Source organism: Schistocerca piceifrons, chromosome 7, assembly GCF_021461385.2.
Source record: "Schistocerca piceifrons isolate TAMUIC-IGC-003096 chromosome 7, iqSchPice1.1, whole genome shotgun sequence".
In the NCBI taxonomy this organism is placed as follows: Eukaryota; Metazoa; Arthropoda; class Insecta; order Orthoptera; family Acrididae; genus Schistocerca; species Schistocerca piceifrons.
Genome location: NC_060144.1, coordinates 294286628 through 294313473, shown reverse-complemented (window position 1 = coordinate 294313473; position 26846 = coordinate 294286628). Strand labels below are relative to the sequence as shown.

At 42.7% G+C, this 26846-nt stretch overlaps 1 protein-coding gene across 1 annotated transcript in view; it reads left to right on the top strand.

Annotated features, from left to right (window-relative positions):
- Nucleotides 1–4230: 4230 nt before the first annotated feature.
- The window catches only part of LOC124805640 (nuclear pore complex protein Nup214-like), a 90319-nt gene continuing 67703 nt past the window's right edge, over nucleotides 4231–26846 (top strand). The window contains exons 1-2 of the mRNA XM_047266208.1: nucleotides 4231–4291; nucleotides 13422–14057. Of these exons, the coding sequence (XP_047122164.1) occupies nucleotides 4231–4291; nucleotides 13422–14057 (697 nt within the window). The remainder of the gene's footprint in view (nucleotides 4292–13421; nucleotides 14058–26846) is intronic.

Sequence of the window (26846 nt, the reverse complement as noted above, 5' to 3'; positions counted from 1 at the left end):
TAGTTAAAATTTTCTGTGTGAAACAGATTTCTAATTTCAACTCAGCCTTTAAATAAGCTGTTGCATCTGTGAGCATGGGGTCAATTGTTCAACGGACGTGGGACGACAGGGGAAATGTAGTCTGCGAACGAGAAGAATCGGCCCAATATCTACTTCCTCCCTTCAGAAATCGATTTCCATTGCCATACCGGCTGTACCAAACCAGTAATACTATCGTAATGCATTTTCATTCTTAGGAGCGAGACAATGGTGCCTTGTAACAGTACTCAGTGAAATTTCTCAGAAAGGTATGACATATTTTTCCTTGAGCAACTTTTTTCCCGTGCGTGGCTATACCACTACAAACGAAAAACATTTAATCGGACCACATTACACTAGTAAAAGGTAATGAACTAATGTGCCTTCGTTGGTGTATGTTGGGGAAAACCATTCACATAACACCAAGTTAAAAAAAAGTCTACGATTACAATAGCACACAAATATATGCTGATGAACAAAAACAAAAATGAATATTTTATTCGATTGCCGGCCGGAGTGGCCAAGCGGTTCTAGGCGCTACAGTCTGGAACCGGGCGACCGCTGCGGTTGCAGGTTCGAATCCTGCCTTGGGCATGGATGTGTGGGAGGTCCTTAGGTTAGTTAGGTTCAAGTAGTTCTAAGTTCTAGGGAACTGATGACTTCAGAAGTTAAGTCCCATAGTGCTCAGAGCCATTTGAACCAATTTATTCGATTAGGATAAATTTACATTTTCCTACTGAAAAGCCTATTAGGAAAAGCAACAATATGAAAAACCGGGATTCCTTCATCATAGTTGTGCACAGTGAGAAACTTTCTAATAATGAAAGGAGAAATGAGATAGTTGCGAATGAAAAGCTAACTTGGCTTGGGACATAACAACGAAGGGCTACCGAACGTCTGCTACACATATTACTAAATACTGGAAAAAACAAAAATGGGTGAAAATAAAATTAATAAACTGAATAAAGACCCGACAGCTAATTTCAATGGTGTTTTAAAAAGAAATTTCATGAACTGTAAATTTATCTTCGTTGATATGGCAGCTATGGAATCTATAAATATCAATCCTAGTGTCCCAAAACGTAGTGCCCAACCAACACTACTATAAGAGGACCATTATTAATCGGATAAGTAGCGCTGCATATAAAACAAGCTGAAAACTAGATAGGCTATTAAGGCTATTATAAAATTCTGGAAAACAAAATACTGTTCATAGTAGGCATGATGTCACTCAAGAATGAAAGATATGAGAATAATGGACAACAGTAAACCATTCTAATTTGATATATCTATTATGTTTGCAAATATTTCGGTAACTGGTACTATAGACCATATACAGCGGAATCTGATTAAATACATAAAACTAACAATAGCTGAAATTACTCATATCGTTGAATTATTAGCGTTGATTGCAGCTCACAACTGTTTCACTTTCCAAGGGGAAAAATTATATGCAAATGGGTTGCTTGGCTGTGATAGATATCTGGTAGAAATTCGATTTTGTACCGAATTTGAATACTCAGATAACAGTATTTGCTAGTATAAAAAATATGGCAGTGACTCAGTAAGGTAGTTTGATGGCTCTCTGAAGGAAGTGAAGTTAATACACAAGGTCGAAATAGCCTCTGTCACAGTATTTAGTTTACAAAAGAAGCCAAAGGAAACAAAACTGTTAATTTCGTTGATTTAATTTTTTAAATACTGGCAACATATGCACATCTGGAATATTCTGGAAAACCGCAACTACGAACTAAACATCAAAGGACATACTTTAACACTGTGGATGGTGAAGAGATTTAGACAGAACTACAAATTTTCCATGCTACTGCTATCTGCATTGTGTACAGGCCAGATATCCCGTTCCTTGGTGTCCCCCCCCCCCCCCCGCCCCCCTCCCCTATAATGACTGCCAGTTTTCTTGTAACTAAAAACTAATATGCTATAAATTATACATGTTGTTATTTCAGGTCCATATGTCAGAATTTAATCTTTCATTGTGTTCCTGTACTTACAAGGGAACCTCCCCATCGCACCCCCCTCAGATTTAGTTACAAGTTGGCACAGTGGATAGGCCTTGAAAAACTGAACACAGATCAATCGAGAAGACAGGAAGAAGTTGTGTGGAACTATGAAAAAAATTAGCAAAATACACAATCTGAGTAGTCCATCCACAGGACAGGCAACATCAAGAATAATTTGAGCTCAGAAGCGCTGTGGTCCTGTGGTTAGCGTGAGCAGCTGTCGAACGGGAGGTCCTTGGTTCAAGTCTACCCTCAAGTGAAAAGTTTAATTTTTTATTTTCAGACAATTACTATCTGTCCGTCCGATGCGATCACATTTTTTGGGAGTGGTTATCACATCCACAAGAAAACCTAAATCGGGCAAGGTAGAAGAACCTTTTTACCCATTCGCCAAGTGTACAGGTTAGGTGGGTCGACAACATATTCCTGTCAGGTGACGCACTTACCGTCACGAGTGTCGTATAGAATATATCAGACGTGATTTCCTGTGGAGGAATCGGTTGACCTATGACCTTGCGATCAAATGTTTTCGGTTCTCATTGGAGAGGCACGTCCTTTCGTCTACTAATCGCACGGTTTTGCGGAGCGGTCGTAAAACACAGACACTAAACTTATTACAATGAACAGAGACGTCAATGAACGAACGGACAGATCATAACTTTGCGAAAATAAAGAAAGTAAAATTTTCGTTGGAGGGAAGACTTGAACCTAGGTCCTCTCGTACCACAGCTGTTCACGCTAACCATGGGACTACGGCACACCTATTCTAATGTTATCCTTGTATTGCTTATGTTGTACATGGACTACTCAGTTTGCATATTTTGCATTTTTTTCATAGTTCCGCACAACTTCTTCCTGTTTTCTAGATTGATCTGTGTTCAGTTTTTCAAGGCCTATCCACTGTGCCAACTTGTAACTAAATCTGAGGGGGGTGCGATGGGGAGGTTCCCTTGTTAGAAGAGCCATACAGGCTAACTCATTTCTAATGTACTATCCCCCATAATACAAGCTTATGATTTATAAGGCATTTTTGATAATTTTCACGTATTCTATTACTATTAAAGTACGTATTAGTATGTTATTCTTAAGAATGCATATGGAACGTGTTATATAGACTTCCGATCATCGCATGATGTACTTTTTGCGACAACAATACTGTCGAATTGAATGAAAGTGTATATGATTTTTCAATGTAATACTGCAGTATATTCTTATGTACATAGTACAACATGCCAATGTACGTCATTTCTGCAACCCTGCGTTTCCTTTCCCCTACAGCCTCCCACCTTCCATCCCTCATTCCCCTAAAATCGGGAGTAAGTTTTTCTTTTAAATGGCGTACTACAAACTCTGGCACGCTTCAAGAGTGTATATGAAATATCAAGTACGCTCTGAGAATCATGTATAAGGGTACTGGTTTTTAGTATTGTGATGCTCCATGGCAGCTCTCATGAGTTTCCTATGTTACCACATAATAATATATTTACTTAGGTTGGGTAAGTCACCAGGAGGGTGTGGATTACGATTTTATATTATTGAATCCATGCGATTCTTTTGAGGTAACGTTTTGGCGTGTTTCTTAATATGGTTACATGAACGGGATGAGTCACGAAGAAAGATGCATGCTTTGAGAGGTGATAGAATTAGTGATTAAGTCTCACGTGACGTTCTCGCGCTATAGCTTAGGTGGTTTTTGGTAAGCCAGTTTGGGGTAGTGTTTCGACTTAATAGACCACCTGTGTCCGATATATCGTTCGCCTCTACTGCCTCTACATCACTATGGTATGCTATAAACACATTAATTGAATAATACAGAAATAAAAAAAAAACAATGGACATTAAATGTCTTCTGTCTCGGAAATCATTCTGAACAGAGCATATGTCTAGCTTATCCACTACCATCAGGTCTCAAAGCATGTATATGCTGCTGAGCATGTATATGCCGCTGAGTCATCCCGTATATTATGAGAACGGTGTTTCAGACCATATCTTAACAAGGGGATGAAAAGGTCATGTATCATAAGGGTTTATCAGGCACTAAGCCAGATAAATGAACCGATTTGTCTTTGTGGTAACGCCTTTATCACTCCAAAATCTGAATTTTGAAACTACTCCACAATGCTTCTTCTGCAATCCACTGCAGCAGTACCTTTATGCTTCAACAGATGCCAGTACTGCAGTCACTTGCAAAATGGCCGACATCGATATTCATATGAGACAGCATTCTGTTACTGAATTGTTGAATGCAGGAGGTGAGACGCCCACTCACATTCATGAACGATTGCAAAATGTGTACGGTGATGCCACTGTGTATATGAGCATTGTTACACTGTGGGTTCGTTCCTGTCACGAAGCAGAAGTGCAAACACCATTGGCTCATGAAACGCGGAGCGTGAGGCCGGTGACTGCATTGACTCCACACAACATTAAGCGAGTCGATGACAACTATGACGTTAGAGCGATGGAGCCATCGTCTTATAGTGCTGATATTCACTGTTGTATCATCCTACACATTTTTCTCTCTTTCGTGAATGTGAATCGGAGTTTCATCTTCAAGTATTCTATCACAGAACGCTGTCTAATACGAACATCGATGTCGGCTATTTTGCTAGCAACTGCAGTACCGGCATCTGTAGACGCAGAGAATTAGTACGGTAGTGGAATAGAGAAGAAGCATTGCGGAGTACCTCCTAAACAGAAATTCTTTACGTAAGGAAGTTTATTTAAGGAGAAAAAACAGGAGGTATCACTTTTTGACTTAACCTCGTAGGTGGAATCTAGCAGAAATAGTGAACTTTAGAATAATTAAATCACATAACATTACTGGATATAGTGTACGCCATTTAGGCAAAACACTAATTGTTTGTATGAACCCAAACATTTTTCTGCACGTTTGTGCCCTCGTCAGTTAAGTTTCTTTAATCAAATCATGAAAATATGAATGTGTTTCGAATGAAAATTATGCCTGAAAACAGTTTTTCTTTGTTGTTTTCATTAACGTAGTTTTTCCTTCTGTACATTTTCAGCGTCTCGTAGCTTGTCATCTGCAATTAATCTGGTACTTCTAAACAGGAGGAACGAAGGACAGAGAACTAATTTAAACCTGCGAATGGCCACAGTCGCTACACCATAATAAGAACAGGTGCGCTCCCGCCATGCGAGACAGTTGTTTTTCTGTTACTGCCATAGTTAATGGAGAGAACGTAAAAACGTTCTGATAACGTTATTCTGTATCCTGAGAAAATTCTAAACATTGTGCAACGTTGAGATCTTCAAGGCTCCGAAGCTTATAATGCCTGTGTGCAAATCCCCGTGTCTGAGGCATACCGGATAACGTAGTTTCCAATGAGAGAATATGTAGAATCGCTTACTCGTCTCATTCGTATATACGAACTTGGGTCACGTAAACTTTTGATTTCCACGATCCATAATTGGTACGATTTGTGACGTCGAAGACAATTTCAGGTCTAGCGTACACTATGTGGGCGTTGCAACTAAAGTAATCTGAAAGCAATTCATACATCTCGAAAACGACGGAGTATCCGAGTCGTCTAAGCGGATTGGCTTAGGAGAAAAATACAAAATGTTTTAAGGGGACCAGCACAAAAAAGAGACTTCTGAAAATTTGGGTCACCACCTTAAACTCTGCGAAGTGGTGAAATAGAGGCTTAGCCGTCGGGAATATACTTCTCAGACTTCCGCTGCTTCTTGGAAAGATGGGAACAGAATACGGCCGACAGCCCCGGGGATGTTCTTTATGTTTTTTAACTGGCCACACCAGAAAATAGCACACTGACCTCAGACCTTTTAGTTACTAAATTTTTTGTATGTTTATTCAACCGATTGGTTGTCTTAAGTGGTTATGCCGACGACGACAGAACACTGTCGGTTAATCAGATGTACGAAATAGGATGACATTTTTACTGAAGCTAAGTCGGACTGATAGGTGACTGAGTTGAAATCAACTGTGTGAACTAAACTTCGATGCAGTTGTCTGCTGGAGTGTTTGATTTCCTTAAATATGCAATTAACAGTTGCAGGAGAAAGAGGATACTTCAAGAAGTAACAAACAAAATGGTTGAAATGGCTCTGAGCACTATGGGACTTAACTTCTGAGGTCATCAGTCCTCTAGAACTTAGAACTACTTAAACCTAACTAACCTAAGGACATCACACACATCCATGCCCTAGGCAGGATTCGAACCTGCGACCGTAGCGGTCGCGCGATTCCAGACTGTATTGCCTAGAACCGCTCGGCCACTCCGGCCGGCTTTCATTTCTTCCTCGGCTAATGTAGCACTTGATGATTTTTTTCTTTTGCATGTGCGGGCCGTCTCAAAAGAGACCAAATAATTGTGTTCTCTAGAATTTCACGGTAAAACATCAGTTAATATAATAATTTGACTGCAGAAATAGACCCACGTGTACGTGGGGAAATAGCCCCATGTGCAGACGTTCCGAAAGACATGGCAAATCACACCTAGTGCAAAAAGTCAACAGTATTTGTAGATGCACACACTGCATCAGTTGTGTTCTTATACTAGTAACAATAAGAATTTAAAATTTCAATTAATTCTGCATGATACCCATAAATTATTAAGCTTAAATTCATTAACTGTGGCAGTAATACATCTAAATCTGCTTACCACTGGAGTTTGTTCTTCTGTTCTGTCGATAATGTAACATAAAACACCCTTACTACAACCACATGCGGCGACACAGAGGTACTGGCACACACTGAAGGGGCCGGCCAGTGTGGCCGAGAGGTTCTAGGCGCTTCAGTCTGAAACCGAGCAACCGCTACGTTCGCAGATTTGAATCAAATGGTTCAAATGGCTCTGAGCACTATGGGACTTAACATCTATGGTCATCAGTCCCCTAGAACTTAGAACTACTTATACCTAACTAACCTAAGGACATCACACAACACTCAGCCATCACGAGGCAGAGAAAATCCCTGACCCTGCCGGGAATCGAACCCGGGAACCCGGGCGTGGGAAGCGAGAACGCTACCGCACGACCACGAGATGCGGGCGCAGATTTGAATCCTGGGCATGGATGTGAGTGATGTCCTTATGTAAGTTAGGTTTAATTAGTTCTAAGTTCTAGGGGAATGATGACCACAGATGTTAAGTCCCATAGTGATCAGAGCCATGTGCACCATTTTCAAGTCACTGAAGGCAAAACGACCTGATTCTGACGAAGTAGTGCACTGTTGCTAAATTACTTATTTGAGCCGGCCGCGGTAGCCGTGCGGTTCTAGGCGCTGCAGTTCGGAACCGCGGGACTGCTACGGTCGCAGGTTCGAATCCTGCCTCGGGCATGGTTGTGTGTGATGTCCTTAGGTTAGTTAGGTTTAAGTAGTTCTAAGTTCTAGGGGACTGATGACCTAAGATGTTAAGTCCCATAGTGCTCCGAGCCATTTGAACCATGTGAACTTATTTCAGGGAAATTAGCCCAGTGAGTGGTATAACCCCGTGTGCCCTATTGGGTGGTTACAATTAAAGTGCGCCGGCCGTGGTGGCCGAGCCGTTCTGGACGTTTCAGTCCAGAACCCCGCTGCTGATACGGTCGCAGGTTCGAATCCTGCCTCAGACATGGCTGTGTTTGATGTCCTTAGGTTAGTTAGGTTTAAGTAGTCTAGGGGACTGATGACCTCAGATGTTAAGTTCCATACTGCGTAGAGCCATTTGAACCATTTGAATTAAAGTGCAGGTACTCACAGGGGCCCAGTTTGGGATGTAATTACCGTTTGAAAGAAAAACTTGGCACATATTCTGACGTGTTAATGCGGAACCGATATACCCGAGAAAAATTAGTTACAGTTTTAGTCACCTGGTGCAAATTTTGCGTTGTGAATGCAAGAAAGACATTCAGAAACGTTTCCGTAGGGACTGGATAAGAAGTGGCACTTGGGCAGAAAAGGTCAGACAAGTGAAATTATTAATCATCGGTTTGTTGAGTGAGGAGCGGAGACGTCGACGAGAAGACTAGAGCGCTAGATTTGCATCTGGTGGCCAAAACTGGAAGTAATTTTTTCCATTGTAGTTCTGTTCGGCATTAACACAGTAGCATATCTACCACGTTTCGCTCCTGCATGATAATTACAGCCGACGCTGGACATCCGTGAGTATCTACATTTTAATTATAATCGCCAGGTTTACTTTTACCCTGCAATACTGCACGGTTTACGTTAATTCGGCACTCTATAGCCACATTCGCCTCTGTTGTAGGAAGCTTTTTAAATCGGTGTTATCGAAAGCTGAGAGTATTCCACGTCTGACAGCCACACGCGATTAGCTCTGCCACGGTACTGGCAATCAATCATTAACGGCCGCAGACACCTATTCTCACTGGACGCGTCACACCTCGTTGGAACTCTTTGATGGCGAACGCGAAACGAAACCTGACGGGGCAGTCGCTCGTACCCTGGAAAATTACCCGTTGATGGGCAATCATAATTACCCGCAGAGCGGCTCGCACCCTATTCGCACGTCGCGTCGCCACAGCCGCGCGGCCTGCCCGGCACAGCGGCGCGCGGTCAACAAGTGTCTGGCTGCTGTCACCGGGTCGATACTATTCATTAGCGGCGCATTCAGGCCGGCGGGCGGCGTGATGCACGGCTTGCTTACTGAGGTGCGTGCGGCTGAATGGGGACCGATGACGGCGAGCGGCCGGGCCGTGCATGAGCCGCCAGGGCGGGCGTGGGTGGTGCGGGAGAGCTCTGCCGCGTCACGTTTCTGCTCGTAATTAGTGTTCAGCCGTGGCCAGTGGAAGACGTTCGTGACGACCTCTCGAGACTGCTGCTACGTTGGATTGTTGGAGAGATGTCAACGAAATTCTGCTAACGAGGAGAACACGGCAAGTGCCATCAGCCGATTTTCCAGGAACTTCGCACAGTGGAACAGGAGTCAAAATAATCGAACACATGTCTCGGCTTACCCGTACACACTCCATCGTTTCTGGAAAACGACGCCCATAGTTTTCGGGATATTTTCACGCTACCTTCTGTTATTAACGCGTGGTATCACCAATCGAAATGGCGACTCTGTGGTTAGCGCCGTTGTTTTTTGACTTTGCTCCCCATTTTTTAAGCCCGATTACTGTTTTTATTTGTTTTATTTTATTTTCTCTGTTTTCATTTATCTGCCCATTTCCGTAGAAGGTTACTACACGAATCTTTCTGATTAAATGACTGGATACAAGGGCATTATCTTAATTGTAAAATTACAACTGCAGTTCACGTAAGTTTCAGACATTTATAATATATGTGTGTGGTACGTTGAGGTATTATGTTCGATTCTCATATCAGTTCTGGTGTTAATTCTCATATGTTGCTCATTCTTCGGGAAGATTTTGAGCTTCTCCTAGGATGACACCGACCGCTGAAACATTCGAAACACAGATATTCTGATCACAAGGAGCATCACGCGAAGCCGTGTTTGTCACAGTAACAGTTCTCTGTACGAATATCACTCGGGAAAGAAACGTCGTTAACATTGGTGAAGATTTGGCGTCTTGGCAATAATCTCGTGGCAAACCATAGATAACTTTTCTGAAAACTGGCGCTTTCAGTTGATTATGAATCAGGATGCAGTGCACGAATTTCACCAAAAATACATTCATGTAATTTTCTCAAACTTATTTCTTTAATTCATTCGTCTGAGATACAACTACTTGACGAATAAGGACAGCGTTATGTAATATACACTGGAGAGCATTCATGTAACATAAACGAAAAAAAAGGAAAGTAATAATCTGGTTCCGATGACGGGGTGCAAAATCAAAAAGCCGCGACGCTAAACACTGTGTGCCATTTCTTCCTCTGAGAATTTCGTGCCGTAAAAGACACATAAAGTGTCTCTGCTTATACTGACGTCTCTTGCACTCAGCGAAGTTTCTGGGAAATCGGGCCTCGGCACTTGCAATATTATGATTGTAAGACAAATACAATACTGGCCATTAAAATTGCTACACCAAGAAGAAATGCAGATGATAAACGGGTATTCATTGGACAGATATATTATACTAGAAATGACATGTGATTACATTGTCACGCAATTTGGATGCATAGATCCTGAGAACTCAGTACCCAGAACAACCACCTCTGGCCGTAATAACGGCATTGATACGCCTGGGAATTGAGTCAAACAGAGGTTGGATGGCGTGTACAGGTACAGTTGGCCACGCCGCTTCAACGCGATACCTCAGTTCATCAAGAGAAGTGACTGGCCAGTTGCTTGGCCACCATTGACCAGACGTTTTCAGGTGGTGAGAGATCTGGAGAATGTGCTGGCCAGGGCAGCAGTCGAACATTTTCTGTATCCAGAAAGGCCCGCATAGGACCTTCAACATGCGGTCGTACATTATCCTGCTGAAATGTAGGGTATCGCGGGGATCGAATGAAGGGTAGAGCCACGGGTAGTAACACGTCTGAAATCTAACATCCACTGTTCAAAGTGCCGTCAATGAAAACAAGAGGTGACCGACACGTGTAACCAATGGCACCCCAAACCATCACGCAGTGTGAACCGCCAGTATGGCGATGATGAATAGACGCTTCCAATGTGCGTTTACAGCGATGTCGCCAAACACGGATGCGACCATCATGATGCTGTATACAGAACCTGGATTCATCTGCAAAAATGACGTTTTGCCATTCGTGCACCCAGGTTCGTAGTTCAGTACACCATCGCAGGCGCTCCTGTCTGTGATGCAGCGTCAAGGGTAACCGCAACCATGGTCTCCGAGCTGGTAGTCCATGCTGCTGCAAACGTCGTCAAACTGTTCGTGCAGATGGTTATTGTCGTGCAAACGTCCCCATCTGTTGATTCAGAGATCCGTTACAGCCATTCGGATAAGATGCCTGTCATCTCGACTGCTAGTGATACGAGGCCGTTGGGATCCAGCACGGCGTTCCGTATTACCCTCTTGAACCCACCGATTCCATATTGTGCTAACATTGGATCTCGACCGCCGGCCGCGGTGGTCTCGCGGTTCTAGGCGCGCAGTCCGGAACCGTACGACTGCTACGGTCGCAGGTTCGAATCCTGCCTCGGGCATGGATGTGTGTAGTGTCCTTAGGTTAGTTAGGTTTAAGTAGTTTTAAGTTCTAGGGGACTGATGACCACAGCAGTTGAGTCCCATAGTGCTCAGAGCTATTTGAACCATTTGGATCTCGACCAACGCGACCAGCAATGTCGCGATAGGCTACAATCCGACCTTTATCAAGGACGGAAATGTGATGGTACGCATTTCTCGTCCTTACACGAGGAATCACAACAACTTTTCACCAGGCAACGCCGGTCAACTGGTGTTTGTGTATGAGAAATCAGTTGGAAACTTTCCTCGTGTCAGCACGTTGTAGGTGTCACCACAGGCGCCAGCCTTGTGTGAATGCTCTGAAAATCTAATCATTTGCATATCACAGCATCTTCTTCCTGTGGGTTAAATTTCGCGTCTGTAGCGTGTTATCTTCGTGGTGTAGCAATTTTAATGGCCAGTAGTGTACATCACACCCAAGAGGCAAGGTGAGTGGTCCTCGGCAAGAACAGTGACAGCTCAAAAATGCAATACTTGAGAAACTCGGCTTAAGGCATACATTCCATAAAACTTATATTCAGATAGTGTACGTTTCCTTTAAATGTTGCCGTGCGGTGTAGCCGTGGGGTCTCAGGGGTCCAGTCACTGTTCACGCGGCTCCTCCCGTCGGAGGTTCGAGTCCTCTCTTGGACATAGATTTGTGTGTGTGTGTTTGTTGTTCTTAGCGTAAGATAGGTTAAGTTAGATTAAGTAGTGTGTGAGATTATGGAGCGATGACCTCAGTAGTTTGGTCCTATAAGTTCTAACGAAAAATTTCAAAATTTTTTGTTTTAAATTTCAGCTAAATATGGGGCCATTCAAAAGGAACGAACTGGTTTCAGGTCTTTATTAGAGACAAACTATTAACCGCAGAAACACATTGCGGGTGCCATTGGATAGAGGAAGATACAAAGTTTTATGGTCGCACAGACACTGTACCATAGACTCAACATGAACATCATGTTTTGCTCAAGAAACATCCAGAAGGAATTCTTGTATTTCATTCACACACGAATTATGGATCCTTGTTTGTTGAATCGATAGCTTCAACAATTCGATGTGTCATGTGTTGAAGAGTATCTGCCATATGCGGGACCAAGATACTGTCTTTTATATACCCCCACAGGAAAAAATCGCAAAGTGTGAGGTCTGGTGACCTGGGAGACCAAAAGCAATGAACAAGTTTTTGCTGTCCACTTCTTGTCGTTCAACATTATGGGATGGTGTTGTTAAGATACAGCCTCACCACAAGGGGAAAGTGAGGCGGGGCGCAGTCGTGCATAAAAATGAAATCATTGGAATCTTCGTGAAGGTGAGGAAACAAGAAGTCTTGCTGCATGTCCAGATATAACAGCCTGTTGCAGTTTCCTCTGCAAGAAAGAAAGTTCCATAAGCTCTTTTAACATAGACGCCACAAAAAAACTCAGTTCCTTCATGCGCGACGACGCTAGGATTACCTGTACCTCAGATTCTTACATTAAGGTGGTTTAGTTTATCCGATATATGAAAGCTCGAATCGCCCGAAAAGACATATTTTTTATTTTTTTATTGTTGGACCTGGATTCTCCTGTGACAACCTCCACAACTCAGAGTAGCACATGCAAGCTACGGTCTCAGTTATTTGCTGGACGTATTCCATTCTCATATTAACAGAATCTTCCGTCGGTTCTTGGTAGAACAACATTATAATAATAAATGAAAAGCACCAGTTTGCTTTTGTTCTACAATATTATTTTTATTGCTAACCGGTTTTCGGCTTACAAGGCCATCTTCAGGCATTTACTGAGTATCATCACCAAAGAAGTTAAAAGTTAGCAGACAACACTGGAAGAGAAGTAAAACATCTAGAGTGAAGTAGAAACATACAGTGAGTAACATCTTTGCAATGAAATAGTAAAAACTGAACAGTACATAAATAACAATGGAGTTGACAGGAAAACATTTAGCACAATATAAGAATAACATGCCTACATAACGGTATCTATTGATAAACAAAACTATTGAAATAAGATAAACTTAGTACTAGGCAAGGCTGCATCAAGAGGTATGAAACATGGAGAGTGATACACAACCAATTAAAAAAGAAGAGACAGTTGTCAATGTAAATACAGAATACACGAAGAACTTAAGCTATATCAATACGATAAACAGAAATTAATAAATGCAGGAAAATTGAGGTGTTTGAGGGAACCTACAGTTTGAGAGTGTGGTGGTACTGCATTTTAACATTAACTTTATAATCAAAGCAGTGGCTGTATACCAGTTTACATTAAATAAATGAGCAAAGTAAAATATGAACAGTATTTGATGAGACAACTACAAGTTCAGGGGATGGATTCGGAAGTAAACCAGCATTTGGACAGACAGGGGGCTCCGTGTTTGGACAGACACCAAAATTTGGGTTTGGTGGTTCAACTTTTGGAGGAGGAACATCTCTTTTTGGTGGTTCCAGCACAGCAGGGAATTCTTTTAAGCCAGGAGGAACACTGTTTGGTGGAGCCAGTACAACTACTACTCAGTCTGGTGGTACATTCAGTGCTGCTGCAGGCCAAGGAGTTGGGCAAACAGGATTTGGCTCAGCCCCTGCATTTCAGAATAAGCCAGGTGGATTTGGATCTGCACCAGTTTTTGGTGCTGGAAGCCCAGCAGGCAGTGCTGGCTTTGGTTATCCACCAACATTTGGAGGTGCTCCAACCTTTGGGGGTTCACCTACATTTGGCAGTGCAAACAGAGTATTTGGTTCTCCTGCAGCAGCAAGTCCAAGTTTCGGAGCATCACCTACAGGACAGCAGCAGTCGAATACCTTTGAAAGCTTAGCTTCTCAGAATACATTGACATTTGGAAATTTGGCCAGTCAAAGTCCTGGATTTGGTTCTCCACAGCCATCATTATTTGGAGGGACACAGACATCTCCAAATAACCCACCAGCATTTTCCAGTAATATCAGTACGAAACACTGGTGTTGTGTTCTGGCCAAATACGGTAGCAGTCTGACCAAAAGCAGAAGATGACGTTGCAACAGGAGATTGTCCAAATACAGGCTTACCTCCAAATATAGATGTACTAGACTGAGTTGAGTTACCACCAAATAATGAAGGTTTATCTGTATTACCACCAAACAGTTTGTTTTCTAACATACCAGTAGTAGAATGTATAGACATTCTGACAGAGCTGATGCACAAGTCTAATGTCAATCCTGTGGAATTGAATGACTTGAGACTTGCCACACAGACCTGCCTTGCACAGAACTATTTCTAGTTCCAAGGCACTCTTTATAAACAATTAGATGGCTCAGCTATGGGTTCCCCTCTTAGTCCACTGTTGGCTGAAATATTTATGGACCATTTTGAACAAAATTTTCTAAAAACAGAACCTTTGAGTGCAAACATCAAATACTGGTTTAGATATGTAGATGATGTCCTGTGTATGTGGACTGGTACTACAAGACAACTCAACACATTCTTGTAAAACCTAAACGGTCAACATAAAAATATCCAGTTCACTATGGAAATTGGCAACAAATCCATAAACTTCTTAGATCTCACCATTGACATTAGTACACACACAAATTGTTTCAAAATTTACAGAAAAACAACAACTACAGACACAGTAATACCTTCTTGCTCACAACACCCCATAGCTCACAAACATGCAGCTTTCCACTCAATGGTACACCGTCTCATATCCATCCCCATGTCCAGAGATGATTTTAAAGCAGAGTTAGATACAATAAAATTTATTGCCTCAGCCAATGGCTACAATCCAGTTCTTATTGACCACATCTTGCACAGGAAACAAAAACGGAAAATTATACCCCTCCTCTATGCCCCACCTGCTTCCCCATCCACTGTCTGCAAGAAATGGTGTACTCTACCATTTCTAGGTAAGGTATCACAGACTATAGCCAAAGCACTGAAATCCTGCAAGTATAGGGTTTCCTACTATGTCAGGAACACTACAGCCCAGTGTGTTTTTAATAGCAAAGATAAGATCCAGTTATTAGCCAACAGTGGGGTATACAAAATTACCTGTTCTGATTGTGACAAATTTTACATTGGTCAGTCAGGCAGAGACATATCAACTAGGCTGGCTGAACATGAACGCAGCTGGAGGTTGCAGAATTTAGACTCTGCATTTGCTGAGCATGTACTGAGTGAGGGTCACAACTACCAGCCAGTGTCCCATGTACTTCACTTAGCAAACAAAGGCCATAAACTCAACCTGCTGGAAGCCCTGGAAATTAACAAACATCTTGCTCACAGTCCAGATCTCATCCTAAATGACCAGACACAACTCAACACTTCCCCTCTCCTAAACTTCATATAATCATCTTTGTTGTTCATTACTTCCCACACCCTCTCTTCCTACATATTCCCATTTTCCTGTAGTCATTAAGTTGTTTTATTTGTTGCAGTTGTCTTTGTATTCCACATATGCTGTCGTTTCAATAGTTAAGGGTTTGCTTTTAACTTGTACTTGTATTACTGTCCATGTTTAACTCCCCTTGTAGTTGTCTCATCAAATACTGTTCATATTTTACTTTGCTCATTTATTTAATGTAAACTGGTATACAGCCACTGCTTTGATTATAAAGTTAATGTTAAAATGCAGTACCACCACACTCTCAAACTGTAGGTTCCCTCAAACACCTCAATTTTCCTGCATTTATTAATTTCTGATTATCGTATTGATATAGCTTAAGTTCTTCGTGTATTCTGTATTTACATTGACAAATGTCTCTTCTTTTTTAATTGGTTGTGTATCACTCTCCATGTTTCATACCTCTTGATGCAGCCTTGCCTAGTACTAAGTTTATCTTATTTCAATAATTTTGTTTATCAATAGATACCGTTATGTAGGCATGTTATTCTTATATTGTGCTAAATGTTTTCCTGTCAACTCCATTGTTATTTATGTACTGTTCAGTTTTTACTATTTCATTGCAAAGATGTTACTCACTGTATGTTTCTACTTCACTCTAGATGTTTTACTTCTCTTCCAGTGTTGTCTGCTAACATTTAACTTCTTTGGTGATGATACTCAGTAAATGCCTGAAGATGGCCTTGTTAGCCGAAAACCGGTTAGCAATAAAAATAATATTGTAGAACAAAAGCAAACTGGTGTATTCAATTCTCGTGCTCCTCGACAGTTTTCACCCTATACAGATCCCTCTGTTACCATGTGAATGATACCTATCGTCTTTTACTACTGCATGTTACTGGTACGATCGGCTACGCAAAACATCTCTTTACTGATCCCGTAACCCCCAAGAATGACTGTGCAAGTAGGGGCTATGTGTGCTTGCCTGCAGCAAGTACCAAACAAATAATTTTTGATTAGTGGGCCAAATTTATGTAAATATTAATTAAAATGGTAAAAAGGTGTCACCTCAAATATCATTTAAAGATTTAATAAAATAATAATCAATATATTGGACATACTGTAAAATAATGAGGTAAATTTCATTGAAACATTGCTAAGAGGAGGTGCAAGCTGACAGATTGTAAGGATCTGACTAGGGCGCGGAATGGCGCTGTGAGATGTAATAACAAATAATTAAGCAATAATTCACATTTATTTTGTCATTAACTGCTCATTAACAGTAACACACACACACACACACACACACACACACACACACACACACACACACAGACAGAAGTGAAAATATGGTACATAGGATGCTAGTGCGTGCATCGGTACATGGCACATTATACAACGCAGCATCTGTACCGATACACGTGGGGCAAGACTGCTAAATTACTGAATACGATTTATCTAGATCACACACAACACGTTCACAATGGTTACTCACACAACGAAAGATAGGATTTCGGAAAAAAGTTGTCTCTACTCCACATGTAAGATCAATGGGTCATAGCGCGACTGCCTTTAACAGTCAGTTTCAGAGAACAAAGTCCACTTCTAAATTTCCGTACAACTCAATAATGTTTTAAATAAGTTTATCAAAGCCGGCCGGAGTGGCCGAGCGGTTAAAGGCGCTACAGTCTGGAACCGCACGACGGCTACGGTAGCAGGTTCGAATCCTGCCTCGGGCATGGATGTGTGTGGTGTCCTTAGGTTAGTTAGGTTTAAGTAGTTCTAAGTTCTAGGAGACTAATGACCACAGCAGTTAAGTCCCATAGTGCTCAGAGCCATTTGAACCAAAGTTTACCAAAGAAGAACACATCTACTCCGTCATGAAACTGAAGGTTCGATTTGAACACGAGAGGCGTTTACGTCGATCTAGAGCCTCACGGTGTACGCACAAACCCACTGGTGCACCAGAGTACGAGCTCCTAAGTCCATCGGAATGAAACACAAATTGGACGGTAAATTAAATACATTTAGCCCAAGCATTCCACAAAGCACTCAACACATTCATACGTAATACGCTTAACTAAGTGAAGCTGTAGATCATGTCGTGGCACCGCTCGTCCACACCAAGTTAAGGTTGCCCAAAAGATCTCATCGAATAAACTGAATATTACTGAAATTAACACCACTCCCTGATTGAATTAGTCGATGCGGCACGATTATCGGTGTCACGCTCCAGAGTGACTACCGGGAACTGAAACAAAGCTCTCACACAACTCAGCAAGCAGAGATGCTACTCAGAGCATCCGTACTCCCGGTGTCCTAGGGAAGAGTAACCTAATCGTCTCTCCACACATGGTGGCGGGAAGGGCTCAGAGAGCGTAAGCGGTTTCTACATGTACCACCATCACAATGGGTGCTGACCAGCGGTCACTAATGCCTCCTCTGACCCAACGCCGCCGCATTAGAAGCTCTACACAATGGTTGGCTGAACTGCTCTTAACATTCACAGAACCGTGTAGCTGCTCACATGGAGCCGTTATAAATGGAAGTTATTCGCTGCTATCTTAACTGACATCCTACAATCCTAACTCTTCTTCTTGTCAGTGTTTTCCATATATTACTATCCTCACCGATTATATAATTATGTGGAGAACCTCCTCATTCCTTACCTTATCAGTACACCTGATTTTCAACGATCTTCTGTAGCATCATAGCGCGAACCGTTCGATTCTCTTCTTTTCCGGTTTTCCCACAATCCATGTTTCACTACCGTAAAATGCTGTACTGGAAACGTACATCTCAAAAATTTGTTCCTTAAATTAAGGTCTATTTGTGATGCTACAAGGCTTCTTTTGGCTGGGAATGTCTGTTTTCCCACTGTTACTTTAGTTTTTATGTCCTCCTTGCTCCGGAAGTCACAGGTTATTTTGCAGTTTAGGAAACAGAATTCCTTAAATTCACCAAATTCGTGACCATCAATCCCATTATTAAGTTCCTCGCTTTTCTCATTTCTGCTACTTTTCACTATTATCGTCTTCCTTCTATTTGCTCTCAGTCCATATTTTGTATTCATTCCATTCAGCAGATCCTGCAATTCTCTTTTACTTTCACGGAGGATAGCGATGTCTTCAGCGAATCTTATCACTGATATCCTTTCTCCCTGAATTTTAATAGTAATTACTTTATATCCATCACTGGCTCTTCGTTGTACAGTTTGAACAACAGGGGCGAAAGAGTACATCCCTATCTTACAACCTTTCCAGTCCTAGCACTTCGTACTTGGTCCTCCATTCTCATTATTCCCTCTTGGTTCTTGTATTCTATATTACCCGTCTATCCTAACAGCTTACCCCTATTTTTTCGAACGTCCTGCACCATTTGACTTTGTCTGACACTTCCTTCACATCGAAAAATCCTACGAACGTGCCTCGATGTTTCTTCAGTCTTGCCTGTGTACTCAACCGCAACGTCGGAATTGCCTCCCTGGTGCCTTTACCTTTCCCAAAGACAAACTGATCGTCATCTAACATATTCTCAATTCTGTTTCTCACTCTTCTGTATATTATTCTTGTCAGCAACTTGGATGCATGAGCTGTTAACTCGACTCTGCAATAATTCTCGGACTTGTCGGCTGTTGCAGTCTTCGGATGATGTTTTTCTGAATCTTATCAAGATTAGATGGGTAGATTACATAACTAATGAGGAAGTATTGAATAGGATTGGGGACAAGAGAAGTTTGTGGCACAACGTGACCAGAAGAAGGGATCGGTTGGTAGGACATGTTCTGAGGTATCAAGTGAGGGTAAAAATCGTAGAGGGAGACCAAGAGATGAACACACTAAGCAGGTTCAGAAGGATGTAGGTTGCAGTAGGTACTGGGAGATGAAGAAGCTTGCACAGGATAGACTAGCATGGAGAGCTGCATCAAACCTGTAGTGTCGGCAGACTTGCCAACACTACGCACACTAATTGAAAGAGGCGGCCAAGATGCACGCGCTAACTCACGCAGGCGGGCGTTAGGTCTGAAACAGGATACGTAATGAATGCTATAAAGAAAAGTACGTAGCTGCTGGAATACTTAACTTTAATCCATCCTTGTTGACACCGCTCTTGACGATACAAGTGAGACTCTGTAGATACATGCAATGTAAAGCTAATGGCGCCTTGCTAGGTCGTAGCCATTGACTTAGCTGAAGGCTATTCTAACTATCTGCTCTGCAAATGAGCGAGGCTTCGTCAGTGTGCATCGCTAGCTAAGTCGTCAGTACAACTGGGGATTGTGGCGAAGCCATGACACAAGCAAAGTAGAGCAATACGAACGCGAAATCCTCTTTTAAGCCTCGTCGCCAATATGTGTGCGTAGTGTTGGCGAGTCTGCCGACACTACATATTTGGCGACGAGGATGGGATTAAAGTTAAGTATTCCAGCAGCTACGTACTTTTCTTTATAGCATTCATTACGTATACTGTTTCAGACCTCACGCCATCCTGCGTGAGCTTATAGCGTGCATTTCGGTCTCCTCAGACCACACTGTGTCGGCACTTCTGTCGACACATCAAAACCAGTCTCAGGACTGAAGACCACAACAACAACAACAACAATCAAGTCAGATGGTATATCGTCAGATTAATATTCTACACACCAATAGTCGTTTTGTTGCTACTTCTCCAAATCATTTTACAAATTCTGGTGGAATGTTATCGAACCCTTCTGCGTTATTTCATTTTCAACCCTGGGAAGCTCTTTTAAATTCTGATTCTAACGCTGAATCCCCTATCCTTTCTATGTCGAGAACTGTTTCTTCTTCTGTCACGCCGCCAGGCAAGTCCTCCCTTTCCACCTACCTTATCTGAATTTCACAGTGGTGTTCCCACTGCAGTCTTATTGTGACAGCCCTTGCCTTTGGCTTCAGCGAAGGTTGTATTGACATTCCTAAATGTTTAGTCAGTCCCCGAGACAATCGTTTCGTTTTCATGCAGCCATTTCGCCTTAGCTTCCCTGCAATTCCGATTTGTTTAATTCCTAAGTAGCACGTATTTCTGTATTCCTGAATTTTCTTGAACAATTTTGTATTTCTTTCTTGCAACGATCAACTGAAATATTGCTTCTTACTGTTACCCGTGGTTTATTCACAGTTACCCTCTTTTCATTGACGGTTTTCCTTCCAACTTCTGTGCTTGCCCTTTTTAGGGATGGCAACTTAACTGCCTGCTGAGCTATTCCTTATCGCATTATCTATAGCCTCACAGAATTTCAAGTGCAGCTTGTCGCTCCTTAGTACTTCCGTATCCCCTTTCTATTCGCATTGATTCATCCTTCAGACTACTCTTCATTCTTAGCAAATTGTGGTTTGAGTCTGTATCTGCTCTGGTCTACGCCTGACAGTCTACTATCCGATTTCGAAATCTCTTTTTTGACTATGATGTAATCCAACTGAAATCTTCCCGTATCTCCCGGACTTTTTCAAGTATACCTCCACCTCTTGTGATTCTTGAACAGAGTATTCTCAAATACTTGCTGAAATTTATTGGAGACCTCAGTTAATCCTTATCCTCCCTCATTCCTGGTACCAAGCCCATATACTCCAGGAACCCTTCCTTCTACTCCTTCCCCTGTAACCGCATTCCAATCCCCATGACTATCAGATTTTCATCTCCCTTTACGTATTGAATTATCCGTTCAATATCCTCATATATTTCTGTATTGCTCCATTTTCGCCTTGCGACGTCAGCATGTTTAGCTGAACTATTGCTGTTGATGTAGGTTTGCTGTCGAGTCTGCTGAGAATCACCCTACCACTGAACTGTTCACAGTGATTCACTCTCATTACTATCTTCCGGTTGATAATGAATCCAGCTCCCGTTTCACCATTTTCCGTACTCATCTGACGAGGAATCCTCCTCTTCTATCCATTTCGGCCGGCCGCAGTGGGAGAGCGGTTCTAGACACTTCAGTCTGGAACTGCGCGAACGCTACGGTCGAATCCTGCCTCGGGCATGGATGTGTGTGATGTCCTTAGGTTAGGCAGATTTAATTAGTTCTAAGTTCTAGGGGACTGATGACCTCAGGTTATAAGTCCCATAGTGCTCAGAACCATTCGAACCACTTTTCTTTCCATTTCACGTCACTGATCCCCACTACATCAAGATTGAGACTTTTCACTACCCTTTTCAGATCTTCTATAACCCCTACCACGTTCTAACTTCTGGCATTTTACGCCCTGACTCATAGAATGTTATCCTTTCGTTGGTTATTCAGTCTTTTTCTCGTGGTCTGCTTCTGCTTTGCAGTGCCCTCCCGGCGGTCCGAATGGGGGACAAATCAAAATCTGGTACCAGTATAGAGATCATCATGACACATTTCAATTACAGGTCACATGTACTATGGATATACAGTTAATGCCTTTATACAGTGGTTTCAACTGCCTACCTCATGTTGATGCCATTTGTACTAACCGATTCTTCCGGCTTTTGGGGCAGCTTACTACACACAGAATTTTTTCTCTTTGGTGTATGCGACATGTTACTACAAACAAACAACAGCGCAGCTGTGCCAAAACTTTGAACCTTTCTCTACCCAGTGACATGGGCAATGCGTTTGTTTGTAAAAAAGCACTGACATCTGTTGTTTCTTTTTAAAACACCCAGTAAGAAGGAATAATTTCTACTAGATTTTTCATGCACATTGGGCTACTTTACACGTATTTTGCAGTGACACAAACTAAAATTGCTGATTTTCAGAAATGGCTCAAATGCCTCTGAGCACTATGGGACTCAACTTCGGAGGTCATTAGTCCCCTAGAACTTAGAACTACTTAAAACTAACTAACCTAAGGACATCACACACATCCATGCCCGAGGCAGGATTCGAATCTGCGACCGTAGCGGTCTCGCGGTTCCAGACTGCAGCGCCCAGAACGGCACGGCCACTTCGCCCGGCGCTGATTTTCGATTTGTGTCACTTTTATTGCCGATGTGCAATATTATACATATCTAAATACTAGGGATAGTATGAAGTTTCGTAATTCTTTCACAGGTTAATGTCTGAAGCTCCAATACAAATATTAATATAGGCACGACAATATGTCGCTACAAGGGCAAAACAAAGTGGCGCAGCCACGCTGTAACCTTAGTGTGAATCAGAAATCCTTGTAACACACCATCGTGTGCTATTACCTTATATATATACAGGATCCAGAATGGTATTACATAAGTAAGGTCTTAGTTCAACAGTAGATTTTTTTATGATGAACGTCTAGAGCAGAAAATTTAATAGGAAGTGTTTCATAGACTAAGCGAAAACTCGAAAACTGCCATTAAGTTATAATTACACAGGGCCAAGTAGAACGTCAGATAAGCAAGGTCTTAGTTTAAAAATTAAATTTCTTAGATTTTACTACTGTGTCTAGAACGGAACACTGTGTTACATTTGATTCGTGCACTATGACTAAACAAAACATGAAGAGTTGCGAAGCGTCTCAGAAACGCTGTCACAGAAAAGCCCTTAATGTTAAGAGTACTGATGAAGAAATGAGGAGGTTCTCCGCAAAATCGGTTATGAAAGCAATACGTCAAAATGCTAACAAGGACAAGGGAAAGGCTGATAGGAAAAATGTTAATACGATGGGAAATAGACATGCAATCGTAAGAGAGGAAGCCGTACAAGGAAAAAATCCAGGGCAAGACAGGAATTCGAACATCTCTAGTAAATAATCGAGAACATTGGATTGAATTGCAAATCTGAGATTGAGAAATTAGCACAGGAGATGAAATGCGGACTCCTAGCTGCAGGGTACTCGGCTGGAGACTGATCACTACAAAACAAAGAATCTGAGGATGTGTTCGATGATGAACAGTATCACGTTAGGAACGGTAAAGGCATTAGAGAGACGACTCTGACTTTGATGTTGATAATGGAAGCAACAATACAGAAAAATCAAGACTTGTAGACAACGAAAAAGCGCTTGAGAGTGTAAACTAGTACAAGATTTTCGAAATTCAAAGAAAAAAATGGGTAAACCAGAGGGAAAGACGCATAATATACAATGTCTACAAGAACGAAGAGGGAACTATAAGAATGGAACACCTACTACGAAGCGCTCGGATTGAAAAGGATGTAAGACAGGGATGAGGTCTTTTACCCATGATATGCAATCAATACATCGAAGAAGCAGTGACAGAAATAAAAGATAGATGCAAGTGAGGGACTAAAATTCAAAGTGAAACGATAATATTCACTGATGACATTGCTATCCTCAGCGAAATTTGAGAAGAATTATAGGATTTGGTGAATGGAATAGACAATTTAACGAGTACCGAATATTGTTACTTGTGCCAGGAAGGGCTCTCAACAAGGGAAGTGTCCAGGCGTGTCGCAGTGAACCAAAGCGATGTTGTTTGGACATGGAGCAGATACAGAGAGACAGAAACTGTCAATCACGTGCCTTGCTCAGGCTGCCCAATGGCTAGTACTGCAGTGTATGACGGCTACCTACGGATTGTGGCTCGGAGGGATCCTGACAGCAAGGCCACCTTGTTGAATAATGCTTTTATCGCAGCCGCAGGACGTCGTTTTACGACTCAAACAGTGCGCAATAGGCTGCATGATGCGCAACTTCACTCCCGTCATCCACGGCGAGGTCCATCTTTGCAACCACCACACGATGCAGCGCGATACAGAGGGGCCGAACAACATGCCGAATGGACAGCTCAGAATTGGCATCACGTTGTCTTCACCGATGAGTGTCGCATATGCCTTCAAGTATACAATCGTCGGAGACGTGTTTGGAGGCAACCCGGTCAGGCTGAAAGCCTTAGACACACTGTCAAGGGAGTGCAGCAAGTCCCGGCAGAGGTTCGAGTCCTCCCTCGGGCATGGGTGTGTGTGTTTGTCCTAAGGATAATTTAGGTTAAGTAGTGTGTAAGCTTAGGGACTGATCACCCTAGCAGTTAAGTCCCACAAGATTTCACACACATTTGAAAATTTTTTGAGTGCAGCAAGGTGGAGGTTCCCCGCTGTTTTAGGGTGGCATTATATGGAGCCGACGTACGCCGACGTACGCAGCTGGTGGTCACGGAAGACGCCGTAACGGCTGTACAATAAATCAGTGCCATCCTCCGACCGATATTGCAACCATATCGGCAGCACATTGGTGAGGCATTCGTCTTCATGCACTACAATTCATGCCCCCAATTATGCACATCTTGTGAATGACTTCCTTCAAGATAACGACACCGCTTGACTAGAGTGGCCAGCATGTTCTACAGACATGAACCCCATCGAACGTGCTTGGGATTAATTGGGGAGGGCTCTTAATGGAGGATGTGACCCATCAACCACTCTGCGTTATCTACGCCGAATCGCCGTTGAGGATTGGTACAATATAGAACAACCGTGCGTTGATGAACTTGTGGATAGTATGTCACGACGAATACAGACTAGCATCAATACAAGAGGTTCAAATGGTTCTAATGGCTCTGAGCACTATGGGACTTAACACCTGTGGTCATCAGTCCCCCAGAACTTAGAACTACTTAAACCTAACTAACCTAAGGACATCACACACATCCATGCCCGACGCAGGATTCGAACCTGCGACCGTAGCGGTCACGCGGTTCCAGACTGAAGCGCCTAGAACCGCACGGCCACACCGGCCGGCCCAAAAGGATGTGCTACTGGTTATTAGAGATACCGCAATCTGGACCACCACCTTTGAAGGTCTCGCTGTATGGTGGTACAAAATGCAATGTGTGGTTTTCATGAGCAATTAAAAGGGCGGAAAAGATGTTTAAGTTGATCCCTATTCCAATTTTCTGTACAGGTTCCGAAACTCTCCGAATTGAGGTGATGCAATCCTTTTTCTGATGTGCGTATATTTTATATTTAGTATAGCTATTGAGACAATAACTACATTGGTCAGTGTATACCAAAATAATAATAATGCCATCTCTTATTTAACATCCCGTTTTTGCCGTACTGCCACCTCTTTATGTTAGTTTCAGTTACTTGTGTCAGTGAGTTGCTGCTTTGCCGGCCCGTGAGTGGCAGCAGCAGTGCTTATGGATATAAGCCCTGGCGTATTATCTTTGCTGAACTACTATTACTTCCCGGTCATGGTGAGTCGACCAGTCAGTTGAAATGTGCCATCAGTTAGTTCGGACCTAGCAGTGCTTGGCTCCCGGCACAAGTTCAGTCGGGGCGCGGCAGCAGTCAGCAGGGAGGTCCGGACCGCAATGACTAGCCCGACGGTTGCTGACACACGTGATTGGAGTGGCGACGACTTTGGTTGGTCGTCGGTCAGTCGTCTTTGAGGACGACGTGTGTTTGGCCGGCGATCTCTTATGTGTTGGCTGTGTGTGCCGAATCGTGATTCGTCCCTGTTACTGTACAGTCACTGCCGTTAGCATTGTCTGATTCTTCGTGAAAGTGACAGTGATACTGTGTGTAGTTTGTGTGATTTTGGTTGACAAGTTATTTTAAATGTTGTCGGTATACAGGCTCTTAGGAGTCGGTCGGTTGGCGTGGAGCAGTGAGGAATTCTCGGCGGGGCGTAGTTTGGTCAAAACCCGCTGGAGGTCACTATGCGGTGTCGGAGAGTGTGGCGCTGATCCCATTGCTACGAGGTCCGTGGCTCACCGACCCTGGACACGAAAATTGAGTTTCGATTTAACCTACCAGCAAGTCAAGACTGTTCACACTATGTCGTTTGGAGTTCGTTGTCGGCTGTTGGGATATTTCCGCAAGTAACAACGTGGTTTTAAGTTGGAAAATTCTAGCCACCCTCCGGTAGAGTTTCAGTGTATTTGGTTATTTGAAATGAAGTGCACGAGCGGAATCTTCTGCCTTGTGGCCGTTAACGTTCTGGTTACCTGCCCTGGTCGTTGACGAAAATTTCAGGCAGTGTAGTTTCCTCATCGTGTTGTTGCTGTCCAGCACAGTGTGTAGTTTGACAGCTTGACTCCCTGTAGTGCCCTGAGCGGGTGAAGTGGAAGTTATCTTGTCGGTGGGCCCGCTGACTGTGGTCGGTTGGGCTGTCGTTGGATCGTGAATGGTTGGCCCGACTGCCTGTCTCACCTAAGCGAGCGTTAGTGTTTGAATTACAGGCCGACCCTCGAACATCTGAGCGCCCATGTGTTACTGTCTTATTTTTTAAAAATTAGTTCTTGTTGTTAGTACTTGTATGGCTTCTATTGTGTTTTGTGATTTAAATTAGAGTTGTTTTACTCTTAGGGCCTTCAGCCTAGTTGAAAGTACTGTTTCACGTAAGCCTTTTGGCATTCTAAAAAAGTTTTGAATTTTTATGCCTTTGGCCTTCAGCCGATTTGAATTTAACTTGTTTCCTTCAGCCTAACTAAAGAACTGTTTTAAGATAGGGCTTGCCTTTTAAATATCTCATTATGATTGCG